Source organism: Danio aesculapii, chromosome 16, assembly GCF_903798145.1.
Source record: "Danio aesculapii chromosome 16, fDanAes4.1, whole genome shotgun sequence".
Lineage (NCBI taxonomy): Eukaryota > Metazoa > Chordata > Actinopteri > Cypriniformes > Danionidae > Danio > Danio aesculapii.
Genome location: NC_079450.1, coordinates 27,759,229 through 27,783,085, shown reverse-complemented (window position 1 = coordinate 27,783,085; position 23,857 = coordinate 27,759,229). Strand labels below are relative to the sequence as shown.

Here is a 23,857-nt window from a genome sequence, read left to right as displayed (position 1 = left end):
GCAGCGTCTTCTCTCTTGTGTATTACTCTACCCTTATAGAGTGACAGCAGATCAATAAAGTCACTACAGTTTGATAAATATTGCAGCTATTGGACAACATAATGTACTTTTGAGGCTTTTTAGGAGAGAATGTAATTGTTTAGATTCCAACTATGCAGTTTATTTATGCAGTATAGTTTATTTTCCCTATCAAATACACAGCAGTAATCTGTTTGCGATGCTTTGGCTTTTTTGGGGTTAACTATTGTGATCTCCTGATTGCAACAGAGAAATTCTAGGAAATCTCTGTAGACCGATGGCATTTCATGCATGAAATGCCATCGGTCTACAGAGATTTCCTAGAATTAGAAACCGGCATGCCGTTCAGACTTATAATCTTAAAATGTCTGCAAAATCACCTTTTTTGTCATCACTTTAGACGTTGCGCTAGAGAATCATTCAAACACTAGCTCTAAAGTGATGTTGGTGAAGTAGCAACGGTTTCTGCTGTTCTGACATCAGCTGCAGATGTGAAGAAAATAGTTCCTAATACAAAGGGATTTAAGGGGTTTTCTTTTTTATGTACACCATTTTGCCATCGAACTGTTGTATATCCCACCAGTACCGATATACAGCCTAATCGCACAGCTATATATATATATATATATATATATATATATATATATATATATATATATATATATATATATATATATATATATATATATATATATATATATATATATATATATATATATATATATATATATATATATATGGGTGTAACGATACTCGTATTCGTAATGAACTGTTCGGTATGAGACTTTCGGTTCGGTACGCATTACAAACCGAACGATTCGATTAAGAGAATATGTACAAAATATAATGTTTTCAGTGCAACAACGCTCAACATGGCATCCCAAATGATGTGGCAGACAACATGCTGCCTTCCCCGCTGTCATGTTAAACAATACAACATCGCTTTTGAACTCAGAAAATCACTTTATTAAAGCATGCACTCATTAGCAATCTTGCTGCTTTCTGTGTCAGCCTGCTCGTGCTGGCTCTCCCCTGTGGCCCCAGCAATCCTGGACCCGACACAAAACAGCCAATCTCAATAACCTGTTCACATATCACCACACCCGCCCACCTCCAAACACTACTCCAGTCATGCACGCGCTACATTAGCTCGCAAAATGTCTAGTAACGTTAATGTAATCCCAAACATCCCAAGTCTCCCGGAAGTTTTGGGAGTCTCCCGCAAATGCATAGAGACTCCCGGATGCCCGTAAAGGAATGATAAATCGCGCGTCTCCCTCCAGTCCTTAAATACGTCGCACACCCCTCTCCACCGCATCCTTCCCAGCTCTTCAGATTCGTTGAGCAAAACTCACCCTCGCCGTTCAGGTACATCGCACGCACACACCCCCACCGCTCTTCAGATACGTCGCGCACCATCACCGCAACTAAGAGAGTGGTGGAAAAAACAGTAACATCTGCTATGACAGGAAGCTGTTTTACAGTAATATTTGAGCATATTAACTCATTTACACTGACATCACGGAATCACTATCTGGAATTGGAACAGCATTCAGACAGGCAATTCCCACAAATCGTTACATTTATAGCTGTGGATATGTGGGACCTTAATCAATAGTGGAAATTTCGGGTTTTAAGAAAATGTTAAATGTAATAGAGCCCTGTTACATTATTCCTTCATAAGCCCATTTCAGTCAGATAATTCCTGCTTTCAGATCCACTAAAATGGCAGGTGACAGTCAAATCAAGCAGATCTGTGCTGTCTGAAGAAAAGGTGGACACATCTTTCTGAAAAAAAAAAAACTTCCATTTTAAAAACTAAATAGTTCTTTTCCTTTTTGTTTAACTACTACAATATTATATTTATTTTTTATAGGAAGCTTTTTGGTTTTGAGTATAAATAAGTATTTGTTTTATTTGCTGCTAAGCAGAAACCCCGGAAGTATAGCTCACTGTTTAAAGTAAAAGAAAAAAAACAAGATCAAACTTTTATAATGTTAATTTTAATACATTAAAAAATTTAATTCTGAGAAATCTTCTTTGTTTTTTATTCTTATTTTGCTGTATCGAAAATATACCGAACCGTGACACCACTGTGTTGTATCGAACTGAACCGTGATTTCTGTGAACCGTTACACCCCATGCGCGCACACACATCACTGTCAGATTATTCAAAGCCTATTTAAAAAAAAATTTTCTCTGTTGAACATGAAATTAAAGATATTTAGAAGAATGTTGGAAACCGGTAACCATTGATTTCCATAGTAGGAAAAAAATACTATGGTATCAGTGACCTCTGGCTTCGAGTATGCTTCAAAATATCTTTTGTGTTTAGAAGGAAGAAACTCACGAAGGTTTAAAAAGGATGGTGGGTGAGAAAATTATAATGGAAATTTCATTTGAGGCTGAAATATCCCTTTAACAGCAGGAGTGAAATGACAGTGTTTTGCATTCATGATTATATTGAATGTCGAAAAGCAGTTATTAAAAAAATGCCTATTTGTATTTGCTGAAAGAAAGAATGTCATGCAGGTTTAAAGTAAATAATGACAAAATTAATGTTTTTGAACAAGCCAATAGAAAGCACCACATCAAAATACTATTCAAGTTGTACTCAAAAGCTTCAGAAGCTTATTATTGACAAATATTGGTCAGAGAGTGCCTTATGGACTTTATAGCATGCTGTGCTCATACACGCTCACAGTTACAAACTGTGCGGCTTTTTCTGTGATGTCTAGCCAAAAGCTGACTGGACACAACTCCCACATGCAATATGTCGACTGAGCATGTATTGTACATCCCATTGCTGGGCAGTATGTGACCTGCAGACCAGCTGCTGTCAATGTGAGCTGTGTGGAAGATCTGTCTGGACATGATGTGTGGTGTAATGAAGCGGTGAAGTCATGGATTCACAGCATGTGTGTATTATTGAGTGGAGGAGGGAGAGGGGAATTCCCAGAGAGAGAGGGAGAGAGAGAGATACAGATCTGCTGAACAATAATGAATAACATTTTGGAAAACGCAAAGAAAGAAGATTGATCCTTTTTAAGTTAAAAGTTAACTACAGGTTTCCGTGTTTTGTTACTAGGTGAGTTTACATGACATCCAATCCAAAGGAAAATGTTCCATGTAAACACCACCTCAATAAATTTCTCAAACCTAATGAAATTGTACTTGTTTTCGAGGGATGGGATACAACGTCTTATAAAATCAAGCAAAATAAAACTTCCATGTAAATGCGATAAACTGATTACTTTTGCTTCTACATCATGGTTTGCCACAACACTGTGATCACACACTGTGTAAAAATTTCTGGAAAATGACTGTTTTCCATATTTTGTGATTCATGTTTTTACCACTTCATTATGCTTTTTTTTATTTTATTTTTTTAAATAAAGTTTGAAGTGATTTATTGTTTGGGTTAATGTTGGAACTTACCGTACAAAAAAACTTGGTAATAAAGCTGCCTATACACTAATTTCTCCATATATGATTTCTTAAACAATATCTTGTCGCAAACTACTAAAATGTAAATAAAAGTAACTGTAGAGTTGAATTTTCACCATCAAAAGTGGACAGAGCAAAAATAAAACCCTTATAAGGCAATTCACACCTGTAAATAAACCGAAAACGGATCATGGTTATTAGCAGATGTTTGTTAAAGTGCAGTGATTCGTAACTGTGACAAATATTATAAATATATGGGTGATATGAATACATGCTATAAGGTGATCCACATGCTTTCAATGCACAACTGACTTGCTTTTAAAAGCGCCAAACATCCTTATGTCAGTCCACAAACACATGAGTGGTGACCAGCAACTTGTGTTACATTTTACATTCCAGGTCACTAATTTCCAGTAATACAACCTGCTCCTACCAGCCCTGACTATAGTATAGACCTTCATCTACACGCTGCAGGTTTTTTTTTTAGTTGGGTTTTTTTTTTTTTTGAGGAGGGAGGGGTGTTGAGATGCTGGTTCAGCCACCAAAAAGCCCAGTTTCCCATGCCTGTATTTTTACATTATTTTTTTTTTTAGCCTGTAACATTACCTTCCGGCGATAGTCTCCAAATTCATGCTGTTGCTTAATTATAAGAGCAACATTTTACAATAAAATCAGCCGGCATGTGAAATAATGGAACTGAACTCATGTTGACAGAAGGGCAGGAAACAGGACCATCTATAGTGTGCGCATTTTGAATGAAAGTGGAGCATGTAAACACAACATTGGAGTAGATAATTCCTCACTCCATGTAAAGTGTTAACACTCCACCAATTATCTTAATCAGAAGCATTTTATTCGGAATGACAATTTTTTTTTTTTTAATCTGGCTAGTGTTTTATTGTCTCCTGTTTTATTGTCTGTCATTTTCTTACGCAGAAAGTAATAATTTATTTGCTGAAAATGACTATTATAAAATAATAACATAAAATGCAGGTCAACATGAAATATTCTGTGGTTAAAAATTTAGAAAAAAATCTGTAATGAGTAGTGCTGGGCAAAAATTAATCGCAATTTATGGCATTCAAAATAAAAGTGTGTGTGTGTGCTGTGTATATTATGTATATATAAATACACACAGGCTTGCATATATTTGGGAAAATGTTTATTTATAATTAAATAAAATATACGTGTATATGAAACAAATTTTATAATAATTTAAATAAATATGTGACAATTGTTTTGTATAGTTTTGTGTGTGTGTGTCGCATATACATAGTAAATACATAAATAATGTGCACACACATTATGTCGATGCAAACTTCTATTTTAGATGTGATTAATCAGTAGTAATATGTAAAACAATTATACATTTTAAAAAAACTAAACTAAAGGGCAAATGATTATAACAGTGGTCTCTTACGTTTTTCCAGATATAAAATAATATAATGCTTTCTTGTATGTATGTGCATGTGTACGTGTCTGTTCAAATTGTGTATGACTAATCTGTTTTAGAATTGGCTCCGTATAAAACAATAAATGAATGAAAATATATATATATTTGAGTATCAGTACTTGTGCGCGTGTGTGTATGTGTGTGTGTGTTTTTTTTTTGTTTGGGGAAAAGGTCATGATAAAAGGAGTATTTTAAGTAAAAGGCTCAAGGTTTGTACATTGGAGGTTTTCTGTGTGTGAAGAAATAAAGAGAGAGCATAAGACATTGGATTATTTTATGGTCTCTGTGCGGATCAGTAATTCCCAGTAGAGCTCGAGGGCAAAGGAAAATTGGTATTATTCCTCACTGCTATTTTTCAAGTCAAATATTTACCTAGTGTTGGATGACTGCGTTCTCTTCAGACTGCTGGATAACATTTCAAAAGCTGCTTACAGTAAACACTGCAGTGACTGCTGCGATGACACCGCCTGCACCTGTGCTTTGAAAAAACACCACAGGTGGCTGCTGTTTTGAATGTGTGGTTTTATTTCAAATGTTTTTATTGAAATGATTTAGCTGCCTTGAGTATTTTTCCCAGTACACTTAAGGCAATTAATAGTACCTAACCCTAACTTTTGTAAAAATCCAAAGCATTTTCAACATATTTGCATAAATATCATTTAGAATTCTATAGTGCATTGGTCAAAGCGATTTGTGCTTATATCCAAGCAGAAATGAATTAGTTGAATCTCTTGATTGTTGTTATTATTTTTGTATGTACACTGCACTGAATGACTGATTTTAGTGGATGTCTTCTGTAAATCAAATTAAAGGAAAACAAATGTTTTCATCTTGTACACTACCCATCAAAAGAAGATTGGTATAATTTTTTTTAAATTCTTTAGTATATTTTTAAAGTTAAGCATCTGTACAATCTGTTTATTAAGGATTATTATAGTAACGTACTGAAGCACACATTGTATCAGTTGCAATTGGCACCTCAATCTCTATATACAGTATTATACAACATGATGACATGCATTACACTCACTATTTATAATGACAAAACTACATTAGTTTCATGTGCTTTAAAGCCTTGCCAGTTACTTCATTTGCAGGCTCCTATGCAGCTTTTACTCCTAGTGCGTAGAGCACACACAGCGATACACTGTAAAAAAATAAATCCGTAAAAAAACGGCAGCTGTGGTTGCCAGTACTTTACCGTTAAAAATACAGTACAAACCGTAAAAGTATATTCTAATTTTTATAGTAAACTGCCGTATTTTTATTAATTTATAGATGTAATATGTCTGTATTTTGAATTACCAACATTTACACGTCTTTTGTTAGCCACGTTAACACAGCCATATGCTGGTGGTGATGAGTAAGTTATTTAATGAACCAATGCTCATCACAAACAACTTTTCCCACAAGCAGAAAAGTGTATCAATATACAGAAGGTGCTCAGTGTCATTCACACAGCTACTAAGCACCAGTATGGTAACACGCATAAAATTAAAGTCATAAAATAAACATTGTCTATCAACATTAGATGCCACATAAATCTCTAATGTACATAACTGATGGGGAAACAACTAAAAAGATCCATAATAATGTCAACAAAAAGCATAAAAAGTGATGTGCCATACAGGGAATTCTGGGAAAGTCATATTATTAAGGAAACATACCATTAACCAGTTTACAGGTTTTTACTGTAGCATTTTTACAGTTTTTTTTTACCGGCCATTCACGGCCATTTTTTTAAGCTTTTAAAAAAACAGTGCCTCATTGCAGGACTTTAAAAGATTTACATAGAAACACAGTTGGTTACCTAAAGTGAAAGTAAATGAGACTTAATTAATGCCTGACCATGTGAAAGTCTTAAAGTACAAATCAAAACTAACCCTTATCATTTTGTTAGCTCACATTGCCAGTTTTGTGGTGAACAATTCATCAGTGCATGTCATTAAGGAAAAAAATTGTTTGCCCTTGTAATCTAAAATTAAAATCCGAAAATGCACTTCCTGTTTTTTGTCAGTTAAATTCTCAGATAACGTGATTTTGAGCTATTGTTTTGACAGCAAACAGAAATGGTGACGAGGAGTCTGAAAGGTTGCAATAACTTTTCTAAAACCCTTTTGCTGATCTTTCTGAATGAAATGCCTATTTTACTACATCCTTTTTTATATTTATACCTTTGTTATTAGGAAATAATAACAAAGTTTTTTACCCACACCCACTTTGGCATAAATGTCTGAAATTCGTTTTGTATTTGATATTTTGTTACCTTGTAAGGACTTGTTTTTTAAAATAAGAAAATTAGTTTGGTTGTACAACTTGCAAAATAGTAAAACCAGCAGCGTTGCAAAGAAAAAAAATAATAAAACCGTAAATATGGATTTTCCTAAAATATTTTTTCTTTTTGTTGTGACCCACCCCTAAATAAAGAGATCATTATAGTTTATTGTGTTCTTGGGTCTTATTGTTTACTTTCTAGCAGGAAATGTACCAACATTTTTGAAAATCTATGAGCATTTGTGGAAAACAGCCATTTTTAACAGTTTTTGCAGTTCATTTTTATTTTATCCATCAACACAGAACAGTGTTATGTACAGTTGAAGTCAGAATTATTATCCCCCTGAATTATTAGCCCCCCGTTTATTTTTTTCCCAAATTTCTGTTTAACAGAGAGGATTTTTTCAACACATTTTTTCTAAACAGAATAGTTTTAATAAGTCATTTCTAATAACTGATTTGTTTTTATCTTTGCCATGATGACAGTAAATAATATTCATAATGTCATAATATAGATATTTTTCAAGACACTAGTATTTAGCTTTAAAGTGACATTTTAAGGCTTAACTAGGTTAATTAGGTTAACTAGGCAGGTTAGGGTAATTAGGCAAGTTATTGTATAACGATGGTTTGTTCTGGAGACTGTCGAAAAAATATATAGCTTAAAGGGACTAATAATATTGACCAAAAAAATTTAACTGCTTTTATTCTAGCCAAAATAAAACCAATAAGACTTTCTCCAGAAGAAAAATATTATCAGACATACTATGAAAATTTCCTTGCTCTGTTAAACATCATTTCGGACTAAATAAAAGGAAATTAAATGGGGGGCTCTCTGCTTAACTGTTCCATGGCTGTTGTGATATATGTACATTGTGTCAAGTGTTCTGAATGACTTATGATCTGATTGGTCTGTGGTCGAATGTCTCTCCAAGTCAGCCTGGATTAAACTATAGAGCTCCTCAGTGTCTCTCCAGTGGGATCAATATCCACCTCCCCCTCACTATGACACATGTGTCCCCTGTGACTGAACCACCCCACCTCTGCTGCTGCTGCACTTTAATTGGCTGAAAGGGCCAAAATTACAGCTTCACTAACAGACTTTTTATTATTATATATAAGGGTCAAAGATGAGACGTCTACTTTTAGTGTCCACTTTAAAGTAGATTTACAAAAGTGATTTTACATACACAGCAAGCATATTAAATGTAATTAAAGTGCTTACATTTTTTATTTATCTTTTGTGGAAATGTCAAAATAAGGGAAACAATCTTTAATAATTCAGTATAACAGATATATTTGTTACCAATTATAACCACAAACTTATTCTCACCAATTAAGAAATCTAAAACAATAAGTGATCACACTAAATTCTAAATGAATAAAACTCTTGCTAGCAAATGGGCAAAACTTAGGAAAGTGACAAAATATCAATTATAAACTGTATTATAGTCATTATTTTTATTATTGTCTGCTCAAAGTACACTTTTATTGGTTAGATGAAATGCCTCTTTTGTCGTTTTGCAGCTAACTACCTTTTAAAGGTTTAGGTGTGGGTAATATTTTTAAAAGAAGTCTTGCAAAATTGAAAAACATAACTTTTATTGAATTTTCTGCAAGCATTATTTAGACGTTGTTTGTTTATAATTGTATAATTTAACATAATTAATTTTTACTATAAATTAATATTTAATATTATTTTTATTTGTTAGTTTAGTTTAAGGTCCATTTTTTCCCCATAAGATTTGTGCAAGATTTTTTTTATTTTTATTTTTTCAGGGTTTTTACCTTTATTAGACAGGACAGTAGAGAGTATTGACAGGAAAGCATGGGGAGCAGAGAGAGGGGAAGGATCGGCATAGGACCGCGATGCGGAATCGAACTCAGGTCGCCGTGAGCACTGGAGTGCATGTGTCGACGCACTAACCACTACATCACTGGCGCCGAGAGATTTGTGCTCAGTTTAACTCAGATCAGTTTTTCACCTTCCTTTGTTTGTGTGGAAACTACCCATGTATAAATAGAATATCACACAAATGCCAGTCAATTACTGCAGGATAAACTCCTTCAGGGTAATTCAAGGCTTGATGATGACTATATGTAATTCTTTATTTAGCATGTATTATTCTGAGCTCTGTAGAGTTTGTATACTGTACGTGCTGTTTAGGAGTGGTCAGCACCTGTACACGCTGCCTTTCACTGACAAAGCAATAGAGAAAAGGGTGATGTTAATGCATTTGTGTTACTTTGTACGTGCATGTGCGTCAGTGCATCTGAACCACTTTCTTATTTGATAGATTTCAAAGACGCGGTTGTGTGAAAGTTATGCTGTGCTTTTGCTCTTATCTTTTTATTTAAATATGTCTGCAATGTGTTTGAACCATGAGGATTTTTTTTTTATGAAATAATGAAATCAACTAAAGATCTTCATAAATCTTTATGTAATGGTGTGTGTTAGATAAATGTACAGATTAATCTACTTGGCAGTTATAGTGTGAGTGTGTTAACCGTTTGTGCTCTTCTGGTTTTCATTTTGCTAATACATGAATTATTTTCCACATTGTCTGATTGTTACTTGGTAGAAAAGGGCAGGAAGTTAACATTCACACTGAACAAAACCATTTCTGTTTTTCTTTTGTCTTTTATGATGGTCAGGCTTTGCACTTTATGGATTGAAAGCAAACAGACAGGTTTTGTGTAAAATTTACACAATAATAGAATTAAAGAGAAAGCTCACCTAAACTTGAAAATTTGTCATTTAGTCACCATTTAAATTTTTCCAAACCTGTTTGAGTATCTGCTGAGCACAAAAGATGATGGTTTGGGGAATTTTGTTAACTGCTAGCCGTTGACTTCCATAGTATGTCAATGACATAGGGCTGCAGAATAAATCAAAATAAAAAGAAATCACGATTTGGTAAAAGCTGCGATGGTGATATACATTTTGTCAGAGAAGCACAGCTCTGTGATCAGTAGTAAATATCTTCAGAACACGCTCTCATGAGGAAACTGCAAATACGCCACAAAGAAGAGATTCAGGAAATCAAACAGAGATGGGAACTTAATTGATTTGCCGTGACTAATAATCACACAACTATGGCACATTTTTAAACACTGCTGATTGGCCATTGTGTTCACATGCTCACCAAAAATTACTCTGATTGGTCGTGAATGGGCATGGGAGGATAACCGTTTTCAAGATATACCGCAGTTTGGAGAAGTCAAGGTTTTAAAACCATCAAAATGCTCTGTAATACCTTTCCTAAGGTATGAATAAGATTTTTTTTAGGATAACAGTATCTCCAGCAGAAAAGATATCAAAAGCTGCTTTTTTTTTAATTGTAAAAAAAAAAATCTGTTTTTGAAACAAATGAAGACAGCAGAAGTCAATAATTCATTTAGCCCGACATGTTTACTGTTCCAAAATATTTTAAATGTTTCTCAAAATAAAATATATTGTTCAAAAGAGAAAAAAGTTGTTGTTTTTTACCCAGACATTTAAAAAAAAGATATTTTAGAGCAGTAATCACAATACCGTAAAACCATGATATTTTTTTATCGAAGGTTATCATACCGTCAGAATCTTATAGTGGCCCAGTCGTGAACGTCATCAGTTCATCGAGTGCAAACAGATGTTTCAAAGTCGCGTTTATCAGCTGGTCTTTCTGTGAGCTGGCTTACGAAAGATCAGCTTATGGATCAACTGATTTTTGTGGCTTTGAAACACTCTAGTGTCCATGTATATGTGTTTGCACTTAGTGAACTAAAGACCCTCATGGCCAATCACAGTCAATTCTGCTCAAATGTTACCGTGAAATGAATGTTTTTCATCTTTTTGTATTGACTGGTACCGAACTCTACTTTTGACAACCATATTTTTAGATGTATCAGCAATACAGAGCCATCGATCACTTAGATGCAATGCAAACAGCAATCACATTGCATAATCATTATCTTCGATTTCACAGTCACGTCTTTGATTTTTGTCTAGCTTGTCAGGGAACTGTTGCTCTCCATCTGAAAGCAGGAGCTAGAGATTTACAGAACCAGCTTAATGATAAAATGAGCGCGAAAATTGCCTTAAATTGCCCTAAAATCCCTTCTGGTTTGCAACATTCTTAAAAAAAATCATCTTTTTTTTTTTAATTAATTTATTTTTGGGTGAACTATTTCTTTTAGAATCAGCCTTGTGATTAAACGCGTTGAATGCATTTCCAATTAACCCTATTTTTCCACTATAGCAGTATTTAATTGCAGTAGTCTGTCTTTACCCAAGAACATGTCCCTTTCTTTGATTTGTTCATGTGGAATTTATCACTACATGAAAAGGAAGTGTTTTTCCAGTGGCTTCCTTATGGAGCCGGAGTTTCCTAGAGGAAGGAAAGCAGCCCATTGTTTTCAGCTGTCGTTTCCATTGGCCTGTGCTGAGGATGTTGGGGGGTTTCTCTGAGTGCTGATTGGTCCTTTCCCTTAAGTGCCCTGTGAGGATTTCTATGAAAAGGGAGTTTGAAGAACATTGTTCATCGCCAGCATTAGGGTGCACTTTATGTAATTAAAGAGGGTCAGACGTAATGCAGTTACTCATTTTTATTGGCTGTTGCTGATGGTCGATTCTGCCAGGCTCGTATGTGCACTGATTGCTTCTTGTCTTGCATAAAACGTAACCTCAATAAATTGTAAGCCTAAACTAAAGGTTTTAATTCAGAGCTTCAAAATTGCTTCTGTCATTAAAGTGGTAAGTCATGATGCTATTTTTTTCCTCAGCATGTATGCAAGATTGCACGTATATATTATTGCCAATATAATCTTTGTTAATTTGATATTTTCCATTTCTTTTTTCTGTAAATTGTTCTTTTTTCCATGTAGCGTCAGTTGGTGAAATTTTCATATATTACAGCAAAAGAACATATTTTTCATGTCGTTTTTTTCCCCCCAATATCACGCTGGCCTCAAATCATATGTATAGTTGATCTATTTTGCATCATTTTCACATATTTTTTTGGGATTTAAAAACCAGTGTGTGAGTTACAGTAACAAAACAGTGAATTGATGTTTGGAATAATTAAAATGGGGATGAATAATGTTAATGAGCTACAAAGCTAAATATTTTAAGATGTATACAGTTGTAGTCTAGATTTGTATTCTGTCCATTGAAAAAATAAATATTTGTAAATAAAAATGCAATAGATGCGAGCTTATGCAGAATTTTAAGAAGTTGTTGGCATATATTAGATTCAAATTATTGGAAGAAACATATTGCAAGCGTTCTTTTCCTCCTGTATATATAGATAGGAGGAAAAGAATGCTTTCAATATTTTGTTTCTTCCAATACTAATACATATATTAACTGTACCAGATGACTTAAATAGCTCTCTTCAGACAGTATTCATTATTTTACAATTAATAGGGTAATTTTATTGCCGAATGCATCGGCATAAAATATAATAATCAAATAACAATAAAAAGTCAATATACCAAAGATTAAAATTCAATTAACAGTGTATTGTTTTCTGGATAGTCTAGCTATGTTCATGAACAGAAGATGAATGATCAGATATTAATGGTCTACTATTTAATTTACACCGTGAAGAGAATTAAATTTAATTAAAAGCTACAAACTTTATAACTTCTTACACACAAATACTTCAAACTCACTTGAATACAGTCACATGCCTTAAAAAGCGATGAAAAACATAAACTCCATTATGGTTCAAAGCAATTAATCCATAAATCAGGTATGTTCTGAACTATAGTGTTTTGGTGATCTTTAATCCCCTACATATCATTGGTCATTCTGTGTCTATTACATACACACATCATGATGTCGATATACGCTGAATCGAGATATTGTCCTACTAAATGGCGTATTCATTTCACATTAAAATTTATTTTAAAATATCAAAAATTCTTCAAATACCCAGGTGTTGCTCTTGAATAATTTAAAGAGAAACTGATGTCAGACTCAAATATTGAATGGCAAAATACTCATGTTAAATTTATACATTAAACACATGAGTTCGTGCAGCAAAATGTGACCGTTGAATTTTTTTTATTTTTATTTTTTGCAGAAGTGGTGCTGAAGGTTCACCTGAGTGACTCCAGCACTCATCAGCCTCTGTCTGGCGTCACGGTGGAGGTCTTCACCAACCACACTCCTGTTTCCTCTGATGTTTCTGGTGCAGATGGCAATGCCTTCATCCGCTTCCCCTATCGACTGGTTGACCTGCTTGTAGTCACCGCTACCAAGCGTGGTTATGTGCCCAACTCTGTTCCGTGGAGACCCAGCAGGCTGCCTGGTAAACACTCCATTTTGAATAATGAAATGATTCTAGATTTATTTTACTCTTCCGGTCATCTAATTCTCACTTGAAGTTTATTCTTCAAAGCTATAATTAATAACAATTTTAAAAAGTAAAACTTAGCATTTATCTAAATCAAGTTGGGATTTGAAAAGCTCTAATTTCAAGCCATTTAATTTATGATTTGATACTCGATTCCTGATTCAATTCAGTTATTATAGATTGGATACAAATGCTGGAGAATTTTCAAATAATTAACAGGCATCAGATATCACAGGGTGTCCGCAGGGGTCCTAAAGTCTTAAAATGTCTTAAATTTAAAAAACAAAATAATTTTAAACTGGTCTTAATTTTAACTTTCTTAATTTTTCTTTGTCCAAGTAAAGATACCCAATTAGGCCAACACCCAATCAACAATAATCCATCTCAAAACATTATTTTTTTTGTATTTAAGGTTTTTATTGCAAAGAGATACGATTCACAACAGCCGTTAGACAGCAAATTTTTCCTATTAAATTCCGTTATCAGGGAAAGAAAACTGAAGCAACACATCCCTTCACATGATCGTCCATTAATTCAAAATCTGCTTGCAGAAGTAACCATTAGACAAAAATCCTTTCTGTTTAGCCCTGTATAAGACTAAAATCTAATTCATAATGCTCTTAAAAGGTCTTAAAATGTATTAAATTTGACTTGAAGAAACCTGCAGAAAGTCTGTATAAATGGTGAATTTATATAAACAAATAACTGCAAATAAATTTAAAGTTCTAATTTAAACTATATTTATTAGAATATGGAATGTTTTGTATGCTGTATTTTTTTTTATCCATAAGAAAAACAAATAATTTATTATATTTAAATAAAATGTGCAGTTTGTTTAGTGATCTGCTGTCAAAGGTCCAGTGAAGTGCTTTGAAATGTGCTTTTATTTTTTGTTCGATGTTTGACGTAATTTTAACTGAAAAGGCAAAGAGAGGATGGGACAGAGTAGCCCCTCCCCTTTCTAAAGGCAGTGAGTGGTTGAGCTCAAGCAGATTAAATGAAAACACACTGAACTGAGCTAAACTGAACTTAAACACTACAAACTGAACTACACTGTTCCTATTTACTATGACCTTTTATGTGAAGCTGCTTTGACACAATCTACATTGTATAAGCGCTATACAAATAAAGGTAAATTGAAATTGAAAAGAAATTAAGAACGTCTTGAAGGGGGCGGGACATATCAGATACTAGAGAGCATTTCTTTGGTCAAAATTTGTTGAAAAACATTGATCCATTTAGGTGTATTTATATCAGTTTTATGTCTTTAAAATGTGAATTTTGTCACTGTTTTGTACCACGCTACCTTATAGATGTCCTTGAAGACTTGCATTCTGATAACGGCGCATTCACACAGGGCGTCAGTCAATGCTTTCCATTCACTTTGAATGGGTGACGTCAAGCTTTGCCGAAGTGAATTGTGAATCCATCGGCGCTGCTTCAGCGGCGTTGCTCGCTGCAGAACTTGGGGATTTCTCAACTTTTCAAGCCCTAATTTAAGCGTCAGCGTCAGATCGCTTTATGCAAATACCCTAGCTCAGACAGGCCCTAGCTGATTGTGGATTAATTTCATTGGCTGGCGCTGCTATGACGATGGTGTCAGCCCCAGCTTCAGACACCCCCTCCATTAAGCGTTGAGATTGAAGCCCTGTGTGAATCGGGTGTAACTTCTAAAAAAAATACTATTTTAATTTCACTGGACCTTTAACAAATGAGTACATATTCATTAATCTGCTCTACTGAATCCTGAGGTAAGCAACAATACATGCAAATGTCTCTTTTTTTTGTGCATTGTTACACATCTAATTATATACTGCACATTTTATTAAAGTGAAGCCTATCTCATTTGTAGCTTCTGATGTAAAGCTAATGTTGGTCCCAAACGCTGGTCAAGCTATTTACTTCTTGTTCTGAGCCCATTTTTCTATTTTTTGTTTTATACATTAGTAGTTAACTGTAAAATCAACTGTCTACATGTGCAGAACAATCCTGTTTTTTCATTATGCCTGAACAATGCCTTGTTTCTTGTCTTTGAAGGCTGTATTAGGGGGATGGATTAATTGTACTGTAACTCTCAGTGACTGACACATCCTGTGGGTCCCTTGCCTTTAGAGGATCAGGAATGAGAAATAAAACTAGAGTGGAGCTACAGTGCAGAAAGCTGATAGAAATAAATCGAATGCAATAATGCGGCTAATGAGATTAACCTACTAACTAGTAGCAGACAAAAGAAAATCAGCTTACAAAGAACAATCATGCAGATGTTTCAGGACTCCATTTTTGAAGTAGCACACGGTATTGTAAATAGCAGATCATTTTGCTTCAAATAATGAAGAAGAATGAAACGGTGAGATATTGTGATAATATGGGCAAAATTCTTTATAGCTAGGTTGTGAGTGATTTTTCTAATTGTACATTTTTGGTTTGTTTTCAAGTGTTTTCATCTCTCAGTCTGGATCTGCTTCCTGAACGAGCTGCTACTCTGATGGTTTATGAAGATGTGGTGGAGATTGTCTCTGGATATCAAGGTAAAAAAACTTGGCAACAGTCATCAGTTTGTTTGTTTTTCTGCTTGTTTATTGATAATCATACCAGCAAGATAGAAATTTTGAATCGCACTGTAAAAAAATGCTGGGTTCCACACAGTTCATTTGTATTGGGTCAACATGAATGAATTAAGTTAGATTATTAGTTTTTACAAATTTAAGTGGATTGAACAAAGCAATTCTGTTGTCCTGCAAAAACCTGAAGAATTGTGCCGTTTCAATTAGTTTTAAATAAGTTTGAACAAGCAGCAAAATATTTTTTTGAGAGCATGCAATATCTATACATTTGTATCTATAGATTTGTAGATTTGCAGGACAGATACTGTAAGAAATATTGTCGAAAAAGCAGAGCTGGCTAATAGCAACTGAATTATGTTTTAATATAATCTAGGTGAATCATAAATCAATGTTAGTTCTTTAATACAGGGTTCACACGGTCATGGAAAACCTGGAAAAGTCATGGAATTTTGACATGGCTTTTTCCAGGCCTGGAAAAGTTTTGGAAAAGTCATGAAAAACAGATATCTGTATACTTAAATATAGGTTATTGACTTTTTTTCTGTTCTTGGTCAATCACATACTCTGACATTATTAGTGCGGTGTAAGCATTATCTAAATCAATTTGACATAGATATAAATATAAATTGAAACTAAATAGATTGCTGCGCGTTTTATGATATGCTGTACTAAATTTGAACATGCGTTGTTTTTATTTTACCACGTGTATGTAGACATTGCATGAAACATTTGGTCATGAAAATTTACTTAAGTCTTGGAAAAATCATGAAAAAGTCATGGAATTTTAGTAGTAAAAATGTGCATGAACACTGTTAATAAAAAAAAATATAATAAAGTTATTACATTTTAAATTACAGTGATTATATAATTGCTTTATGGGTAATTCTAGAAGTCATAAATAATTTAGGAACAAAGATTATAGGAATGTGGGTTAAAAGCATTTCTCATACTTTTAATAATTTTCTTTTACCTTTTAATAGCAACATATTATTTGTTCACACATGACAACACATACACACAGTGCTTCACTGGGGACTGAAAAGAGTGTGTTAATGATCTACCTGTAATGAAGGTGAAATGTGAAGGAGAAAGTGAGGGTGTGTCTGGAGTCACTCATTAAAACTGCCTCAATTATCCCATGTGTGTGTGTGTGTGCGTGCGTGTGTGCGTGTGCGTGCATGTGCGTGCGTGTGTGTGCGTGTGTGTGTGTGCGTGTGTGTGTGTGTGTGTCAGCGTGTTTGTAGTTTCAACGTTTGAAACCTTCTATTTGTTATTTATTGTAAACACTGCAAAAATCATTCATCATCAGCATTTTGCCTTTTTCCATTATAGAAATGATCCTTGTTTTACAGGGTGGAGATTATCTGTAAGACGAAAGTGTTTACATTCATTAAGCATAGGCTATCAAGTTAAATAAAATAAACCTTTACATTGTGACAAAAACGTAAAGTTATATTATTTTAAATATTTATCAGCTCAACTATTGAAATATGGATAAATAGTAATAATAGTATATTGGGGTTAATAATATTAAAATACTGAAAATTCTGTAATTACTAGGGATGCTCCGATTGATCGGCCGGAGATCGGTATCGGCCGATAATCACATTTCATGACTCGATTGGTACTCGTCAATCTGGCCGATCTCATGAACCGATCACAAGTGTTTGTTTACGAGTTTACACACTGAGGAAGACGCGTATGCGCTCCTCAGCAGTGTTACGACGTGCAGAGGTAGTGAATGAGCAAGAGAACAGATTGCGAGAGACACCGTGATGTTCTAAGCTTTATATTTGTTAGGTTAAATGAATAGTGCAATATAGAAAATCCCCCGCTCTCTTATTCAGCTGCTGTGACTGTCTGAAGCTGCGATCATAGAGCTGCTACTAAGAGTTGGAGATGAGCAAATATTTTAATGGCCTTGCATGCATTTAGGCCTTTTTACATACAAGAAACGAAAGGTGCTTTTGATAATATTGCAAGTTCACTAAAACCTGGATGGAAATATTAATTACTTAAATATTTTTTGACTTATTTAATAATCTAACTTTTTCTAATATAGGCTTAGTTATTGCAATAGACATTAATTTATAGGCCTAGATAATGCAAGTAATGTGTTATGGTGTGCATTTTAACTACTTATGTATAAAAGTCTACGCTTCAAGCTGTTTCTTCATTGAGACATGTTGAATTCTTCCATCAATTGCAATGTTTTTAAATTGCACTGTTAGTCATTTCTTACCATTTTTTAAATATGCTTTATCTGTTATATTCTGTAAAGCTGCTTCTGACCATTACACGTCCACACTAAATAGTTATACAAGACGTGTTTAAGGGATTATATGCAGCATCCTTACTTTATTCTTTTAGGTAAGGAGTAGCATACTTGGAGGGAAATGTGCTTTATGCATTATAAGCTTGAAGCATTAGAATCAGTTCTAGGTATCAGCCGATCACTATGACAAAGAATTAGTACTCTGTGTCGGCTGAAAAAATCCTTATCGGAGCATCCCAAGTAATTACATCTTAAAAACATGATAAAACAAAAAAATGAATTGTGTGATAAACGCAGCCTTGAAGAGAATTGTTCTTAAACAATGTTTCTCCATTAATGATGTCAATTTTTATCATCACATGATGCCTAAATCACATCACTTTTTAATGCGCATACTGGAATTCGGTTTCCACCACAGTTTATGCACATTTTTTCTTGAATAAAAAGTTTATCTTTCTCAGTTATGTTCATAAGTGTTTTAATGAACATTTTCAACATTCATGCACAACTTGGCAATGCCATCAATCTTTTTTTTTATGTGAAAAATCCAAAATGTGTATAAAAATAGATGGATTATCATAATGGATAAGTATTGTGTAGTGTGAACCCAGCATCAATATCAATTTAGAATTTTGTAATCTCTCCACGTGGCTCATGACATTCGTGCTAATTAAAATGTTCTAAGTGAGCGGGATGCCACATAAAGTTGAGCCGCTCCACACAGTGCACATAAACACAACACAAGAATGAAGAGAATTCACTTTTTCATCCAGTCTTTTGCATTCCTCCTTTTTCTGTCTCCACATGGCCTCGTTTTCTTCTAACTTGCACTATTGTCCTTTTACTTTTCCTCCTAGCAACATCTTTTTTGTGTGTAACCTGTACCTTGGTGTCAGTGTGTGTGTGTGATATGTGGAAAAAGAGACATATTTATGGCTCTCAGAGGAGTGCTATCGCTGCTCTCTCATTTAGAGCGTCGCCTCAGTCATTCGCCTGAAAACACTTAATCACCACACACTCATAACAAAAGCACAGAGGACACCGAACAGTGTGTTTCAGATACATTGCTAGTAACACACACACACACACACACACACACACACACATTGCAGGTCTGCTGTTATGGTCCTGTTATAGTTTATTATTAACTTAGACAAAATAAATAAATAATTATGTATGGATGGATGGACATGCATACGTACTAGTTTTATTTTGCATGTAGAAATCTGAAATCATTCATTCGTTCATTTTCTTTTCGGCTTAGTCCCTTTATTAGGGCTTACTCTCATTAGGTACAGTTGCCTTGAATCATGCCAAAGCGCGATTGTCCCACATCCCCTCTCCCCCTTGGCCAGCACTCACGTTGCATTTTTTTACCAACCGGACCTGAGCACGCTTACATCATCGATGATGCGACTGTTCAGTTTAACAGAAGAGAAGCACGCTCGCTCAGCACAGTGGAGATTGCTTTAATTGTATCTTTTGTATTATTTTTAGTCGTTTGGGATGCAGAGACATGCAGTCAAATACTTTGCGGAACAGATCCACCACTTTTGACGCTCACAAATTGTCATAAAAGTCCTCGTGCTGCAGGTATTACGAGGTGTCCTGAAAGTGCAGCTGTCATGCAGCGTGGGGTTTACGCCTTTAATTAACTATGATAGTTTTGCGTTCATCGAAAATTAAGAATGATTAATAAATCAATATGAAACTGTCCCTGAAAAAAGTGACATTTCGGGCTCTGGCGCACTTTCCACTCACACTGCAAGCCAAAGCCCAACTGAACCACCTCTTCCAACTTGGACAGGGCCGGCCAACTGGACCACGCCTGAGCCTGATTTAGAGCACTCGCACTTCTCAAACGAAGTGGGAAACACGCCTGGGCACAGTTCGGATAGCATAGTGTGAGTGCACCCTTAATCAGGGGTTGTCACAGCGGAATGAAACGCCAACTTATCCAGCATGTGTTTTACGCAGTGGATGCTCTTCCAGTCACAACCCAACACTGGTAAACACCCACACTCATACAATATGACCAATTTAGCTTATTCAATTCACCTATACCACATGTGTTTGGATTGTGGGCGAAACCAGAGCACCCAGAGGAAACCCACGCAAACACAGGGAGAACATGCAAACTCCACACAGAAATGGCAATTGACCCAGCTGGGGATCAAACCAGCAACCTACTTGCTGTGAGGCAATCGTGCTACCCACTGCACCACCGTGATGCCCAATCTGAAATCAGTCAATAACTGATATTTTGATGTACACTGCCATTCAAAAGTTCAATATGAAAGCTCAATATGATTTATGAATTTAATTTTAGACTTATGGATGTAGTAACCTGATATCGGTTTAAACCACTACTGAACACACTTTTATGTATATATTTATTTAACATTAGTGGTTTTATTCAATAAGGAAGCATTTTAAAAAAATCTGATATCAGTCACTAACCGATATTACACTAACCGATATTATGAATATACACTACCTTTCAAACATGTGGGCTCAGCAAGATTTATTTTTATTTTATTTTTTACTAGTTTTATTCAGCAATAATGTTCATATACTATGTTTTAATCAAAAACTGCAACTTATGTGATTATTAAAGTTAACTATAGTATTGTGCACCCCTATTACTGAGGGTCTCATTCTGGGTGTTACAGTTTTGTGGGACTGAGGACTGCATTAGCTATAGCCTACTCTCATGTCTATGGTATGTAATATTTGCCACAATGGAAACATAATGACCTTCTCACTCTCTAGAGACACACACTCCACTACCAGCACTCTGTCAACTTCTGATCTACTCCATTTAGGAGGAGAGACCGATGGAAGATGCATGTATTATGTCAGGGATGTTGGATCATCAGCCTAATGTGTGCCGCATTTCTTCCATCTCAGATTGTTGCGTATTTATGCGTGTTTGCAGGCCCAAAGTTGCAGCCGCGGGTTCAGTTCCAGAGAAGAGCATTGAGTCTTCCTTCTAATGCAACCTACACCAACCTGACGGCCTTCCTCACCGTGAGCAGCTCCACACAGGACACGCAGTACTTTCCATACCTGCAAGGGCTTCATCCAAACTTCACAGGTAACACACCGGGAGCTGATCTATTTCTGGGAAATGCACTGCAAAAAAATATTTTTTACTTCGTTTTGTCTTGTTTCTAGTCCAAATATCTAAACATTTTCAATTCAAGAAACATCTTCTAGACAAGCAAAAAGTCTTATATCCAGAAATAAGAAATGAAAATTCAGTATGTTGTTTTTTTTTTTTGTTTTTTTTTTCTCCCTAAAACAAGATTATTTTGCTTACTCCACTGGCAGATTATTTAGCTTGTTTTTACTTATTTTGCTTGTATTTTTGCTAGAAATAAGTCAAAACTTTAAATAAGAAAAGCTTTTTTGCAGTGTACATATGGCTGCACAATTAATCGTATTATCACGATAACGATATTTGTGGCCCACGATCAATAACTAAATCTCGTCACGATTTTACAGTATAAAGATCAAGCCGTTATTTTAATGGGTGGAGTTTACGGATTGTACCTCATCAAGCATGAGGTGACTGCGTCTAGATTGCAAGTGTTTCTTTCAAGGAATGCAATGTTGATCAGGTAGCCTTTGCTCCTGTTTAGTCTAAACTTCCCAATGTATAGTATTATATTATATATACAAAGGAATAATCGTCATAATTAATTGTGATTAACATTTTGAGCAAAATAATCATGCTTATCATTTTTTCCTGTTATCATGCAGCCCTAAGTGTACATGATACCAGATTTCAGTAGTTACAATATAAAGTGCCTTTAATGTGCTGTGTTTACTGTTCATAATTTAGTTTTGTACATATATATATTTTTTTTTACAATAGTTTAGCTCTATTCTCTGCACCTACTGAGTCAGTGAAGGAACACAGACACCTGCATCGCGAATGAGGGTTTTTTTCCCCCATCTGGCGTGCGATATCAAATTCCATGAAAACATTACTCTTCCAGCTGTTCATACTTATATCCAGTATCTCATTTGTCACGTGGGCATGCATGAAATGTTCCTGAATGAAAGTGAAAGTGCCAAACTGCAGTTAAAGTTGATAAATTAAAAATGAAACACCTGAAATTACACGAAACTCCTGAGGAAACGTGGATAGCGTGGTGACGCAATGATGTTATTCGAATTATGTGCTATAACATGTAAAACGGGATCATGAACGGAACATTCAAAAAGTAACTCATGCAAACACCTAAATCATATTTATTCATAATTATTGTCTTATTCATTATTACTAATGTCCAGGTAAACGTAGTCACCGACACAGTTTGTCCACAGGATATTAACGTTGAACTAAGTAGTGAGGATTCAAAGCACATTTGCAAGCTGTTCATACATCATATACACAGTTTTTAAAAATCTCATACATTAAACAGGTTTAACAATAATGACAACTGAAGGTTATATTACTTAGTGGGTTCCTGATTTAAAATGTAGCTGATTGAAATAAAAATAAGTTACTGATGTCTCGTTTCAGGCGGTTTGTTTATTGGAGACAATAAATCCATTTATTGTCCACTTTGATCTTTGATACTTTCAGACCTTGAAAAACTACACAGGTTTACACAGTCAAGGAAGGGTAAATGCAAAAAAAAAAAAAAATAGTAGTTCTTCTACCAAATTAGAAAAAAAGTTATTATCATACTAAATATATAGTACACAACAACAGGTTTATTTGGATGCAAAATGTGTTACTTTTTTTTCAGCCCCGTTTGTCTTCACTTTAGACAAATTGATTCCATTTCCATTAATTGCTCACAAGCCAGTCCTTTTTGTTGCGTTTGACAGTCCATGTGTTAAACCACATCACCACAAAGCATGTGAACAAATACATATATATATATAGCCACAGGAGAACAGCTGCTTGTCAGTCAAACATTTATCAGTACTATAGACGTGTTGCATACTTTCTTATTTGATGTCAAATCACTTGGTGTAGGCTGTTGATTTAGAGCAATAAAGGGTTTTTGTCTGTCTGTGTGTGTAGGTTAATCAAAGGATTGTGAAGTTATGGTATTGATTATCATTTTTAGATCAAATGTACATGGGAATACTAGTTTTTCATTGGGCTCTTTAAAATAGTTATTTTCACTCTGAATTGACGAGTACTGGGTTTCACAATAATTGTGTTGTAATGGAAAGTTCTTGAGCACTGAATAATTAATTGTTAAACCATTACATTAGACGTTCTGTCGTCCATAATGATGACAAATGCCGCAAACATGAGTTCACTCTAAAATTAATGAAACTCATTTTCTGCTGTGGTCGTAATTATAATGGATCGCTGTTATTATGTCTGTCTGATACTGTTTTAGCTGACTCATTAACAATAAATAAAGTGTCAAGAAGTAACATCGACTATCGATCTAATACTGAATTAAAATAGTTTCCTGCACAAAAGTAAATTTAAAAAAAAGTCTGCTCCAAA

The 23,857-nt window shown here is 34.7% G+C and overlaps 1 protein-coding gene across 1 annotated transcript in view; it reads left to right on the top strand.

Annotated features, from left to right (window-relative positions):
* fam171a1 (family with sequence similarity 171 member A1) overlaps window positions 1–23,857 on the top strand; it is a 50,341-nt gene that overhangs the window by 10,392 nt on the left and 16,092 nt on the right. Inside the window, exons 2-4 of the mRNA XM_056474983.1 lie at window positions 13,261–13,488; window positions 15,969–16,061; window positions 21,311–21,469. Coding sequence (XP_056330958.1) covers window positions 13,261–13,488; window positions 15,969–16,061; window positions 21,311–21,469 — 480 coding nt within the window. The remainder of the gene's footprint in view (window positions 1–13,260; window positions 13,489–15,968; window positions 16,062–21,310; window positions 21,470–23,857) is intronic.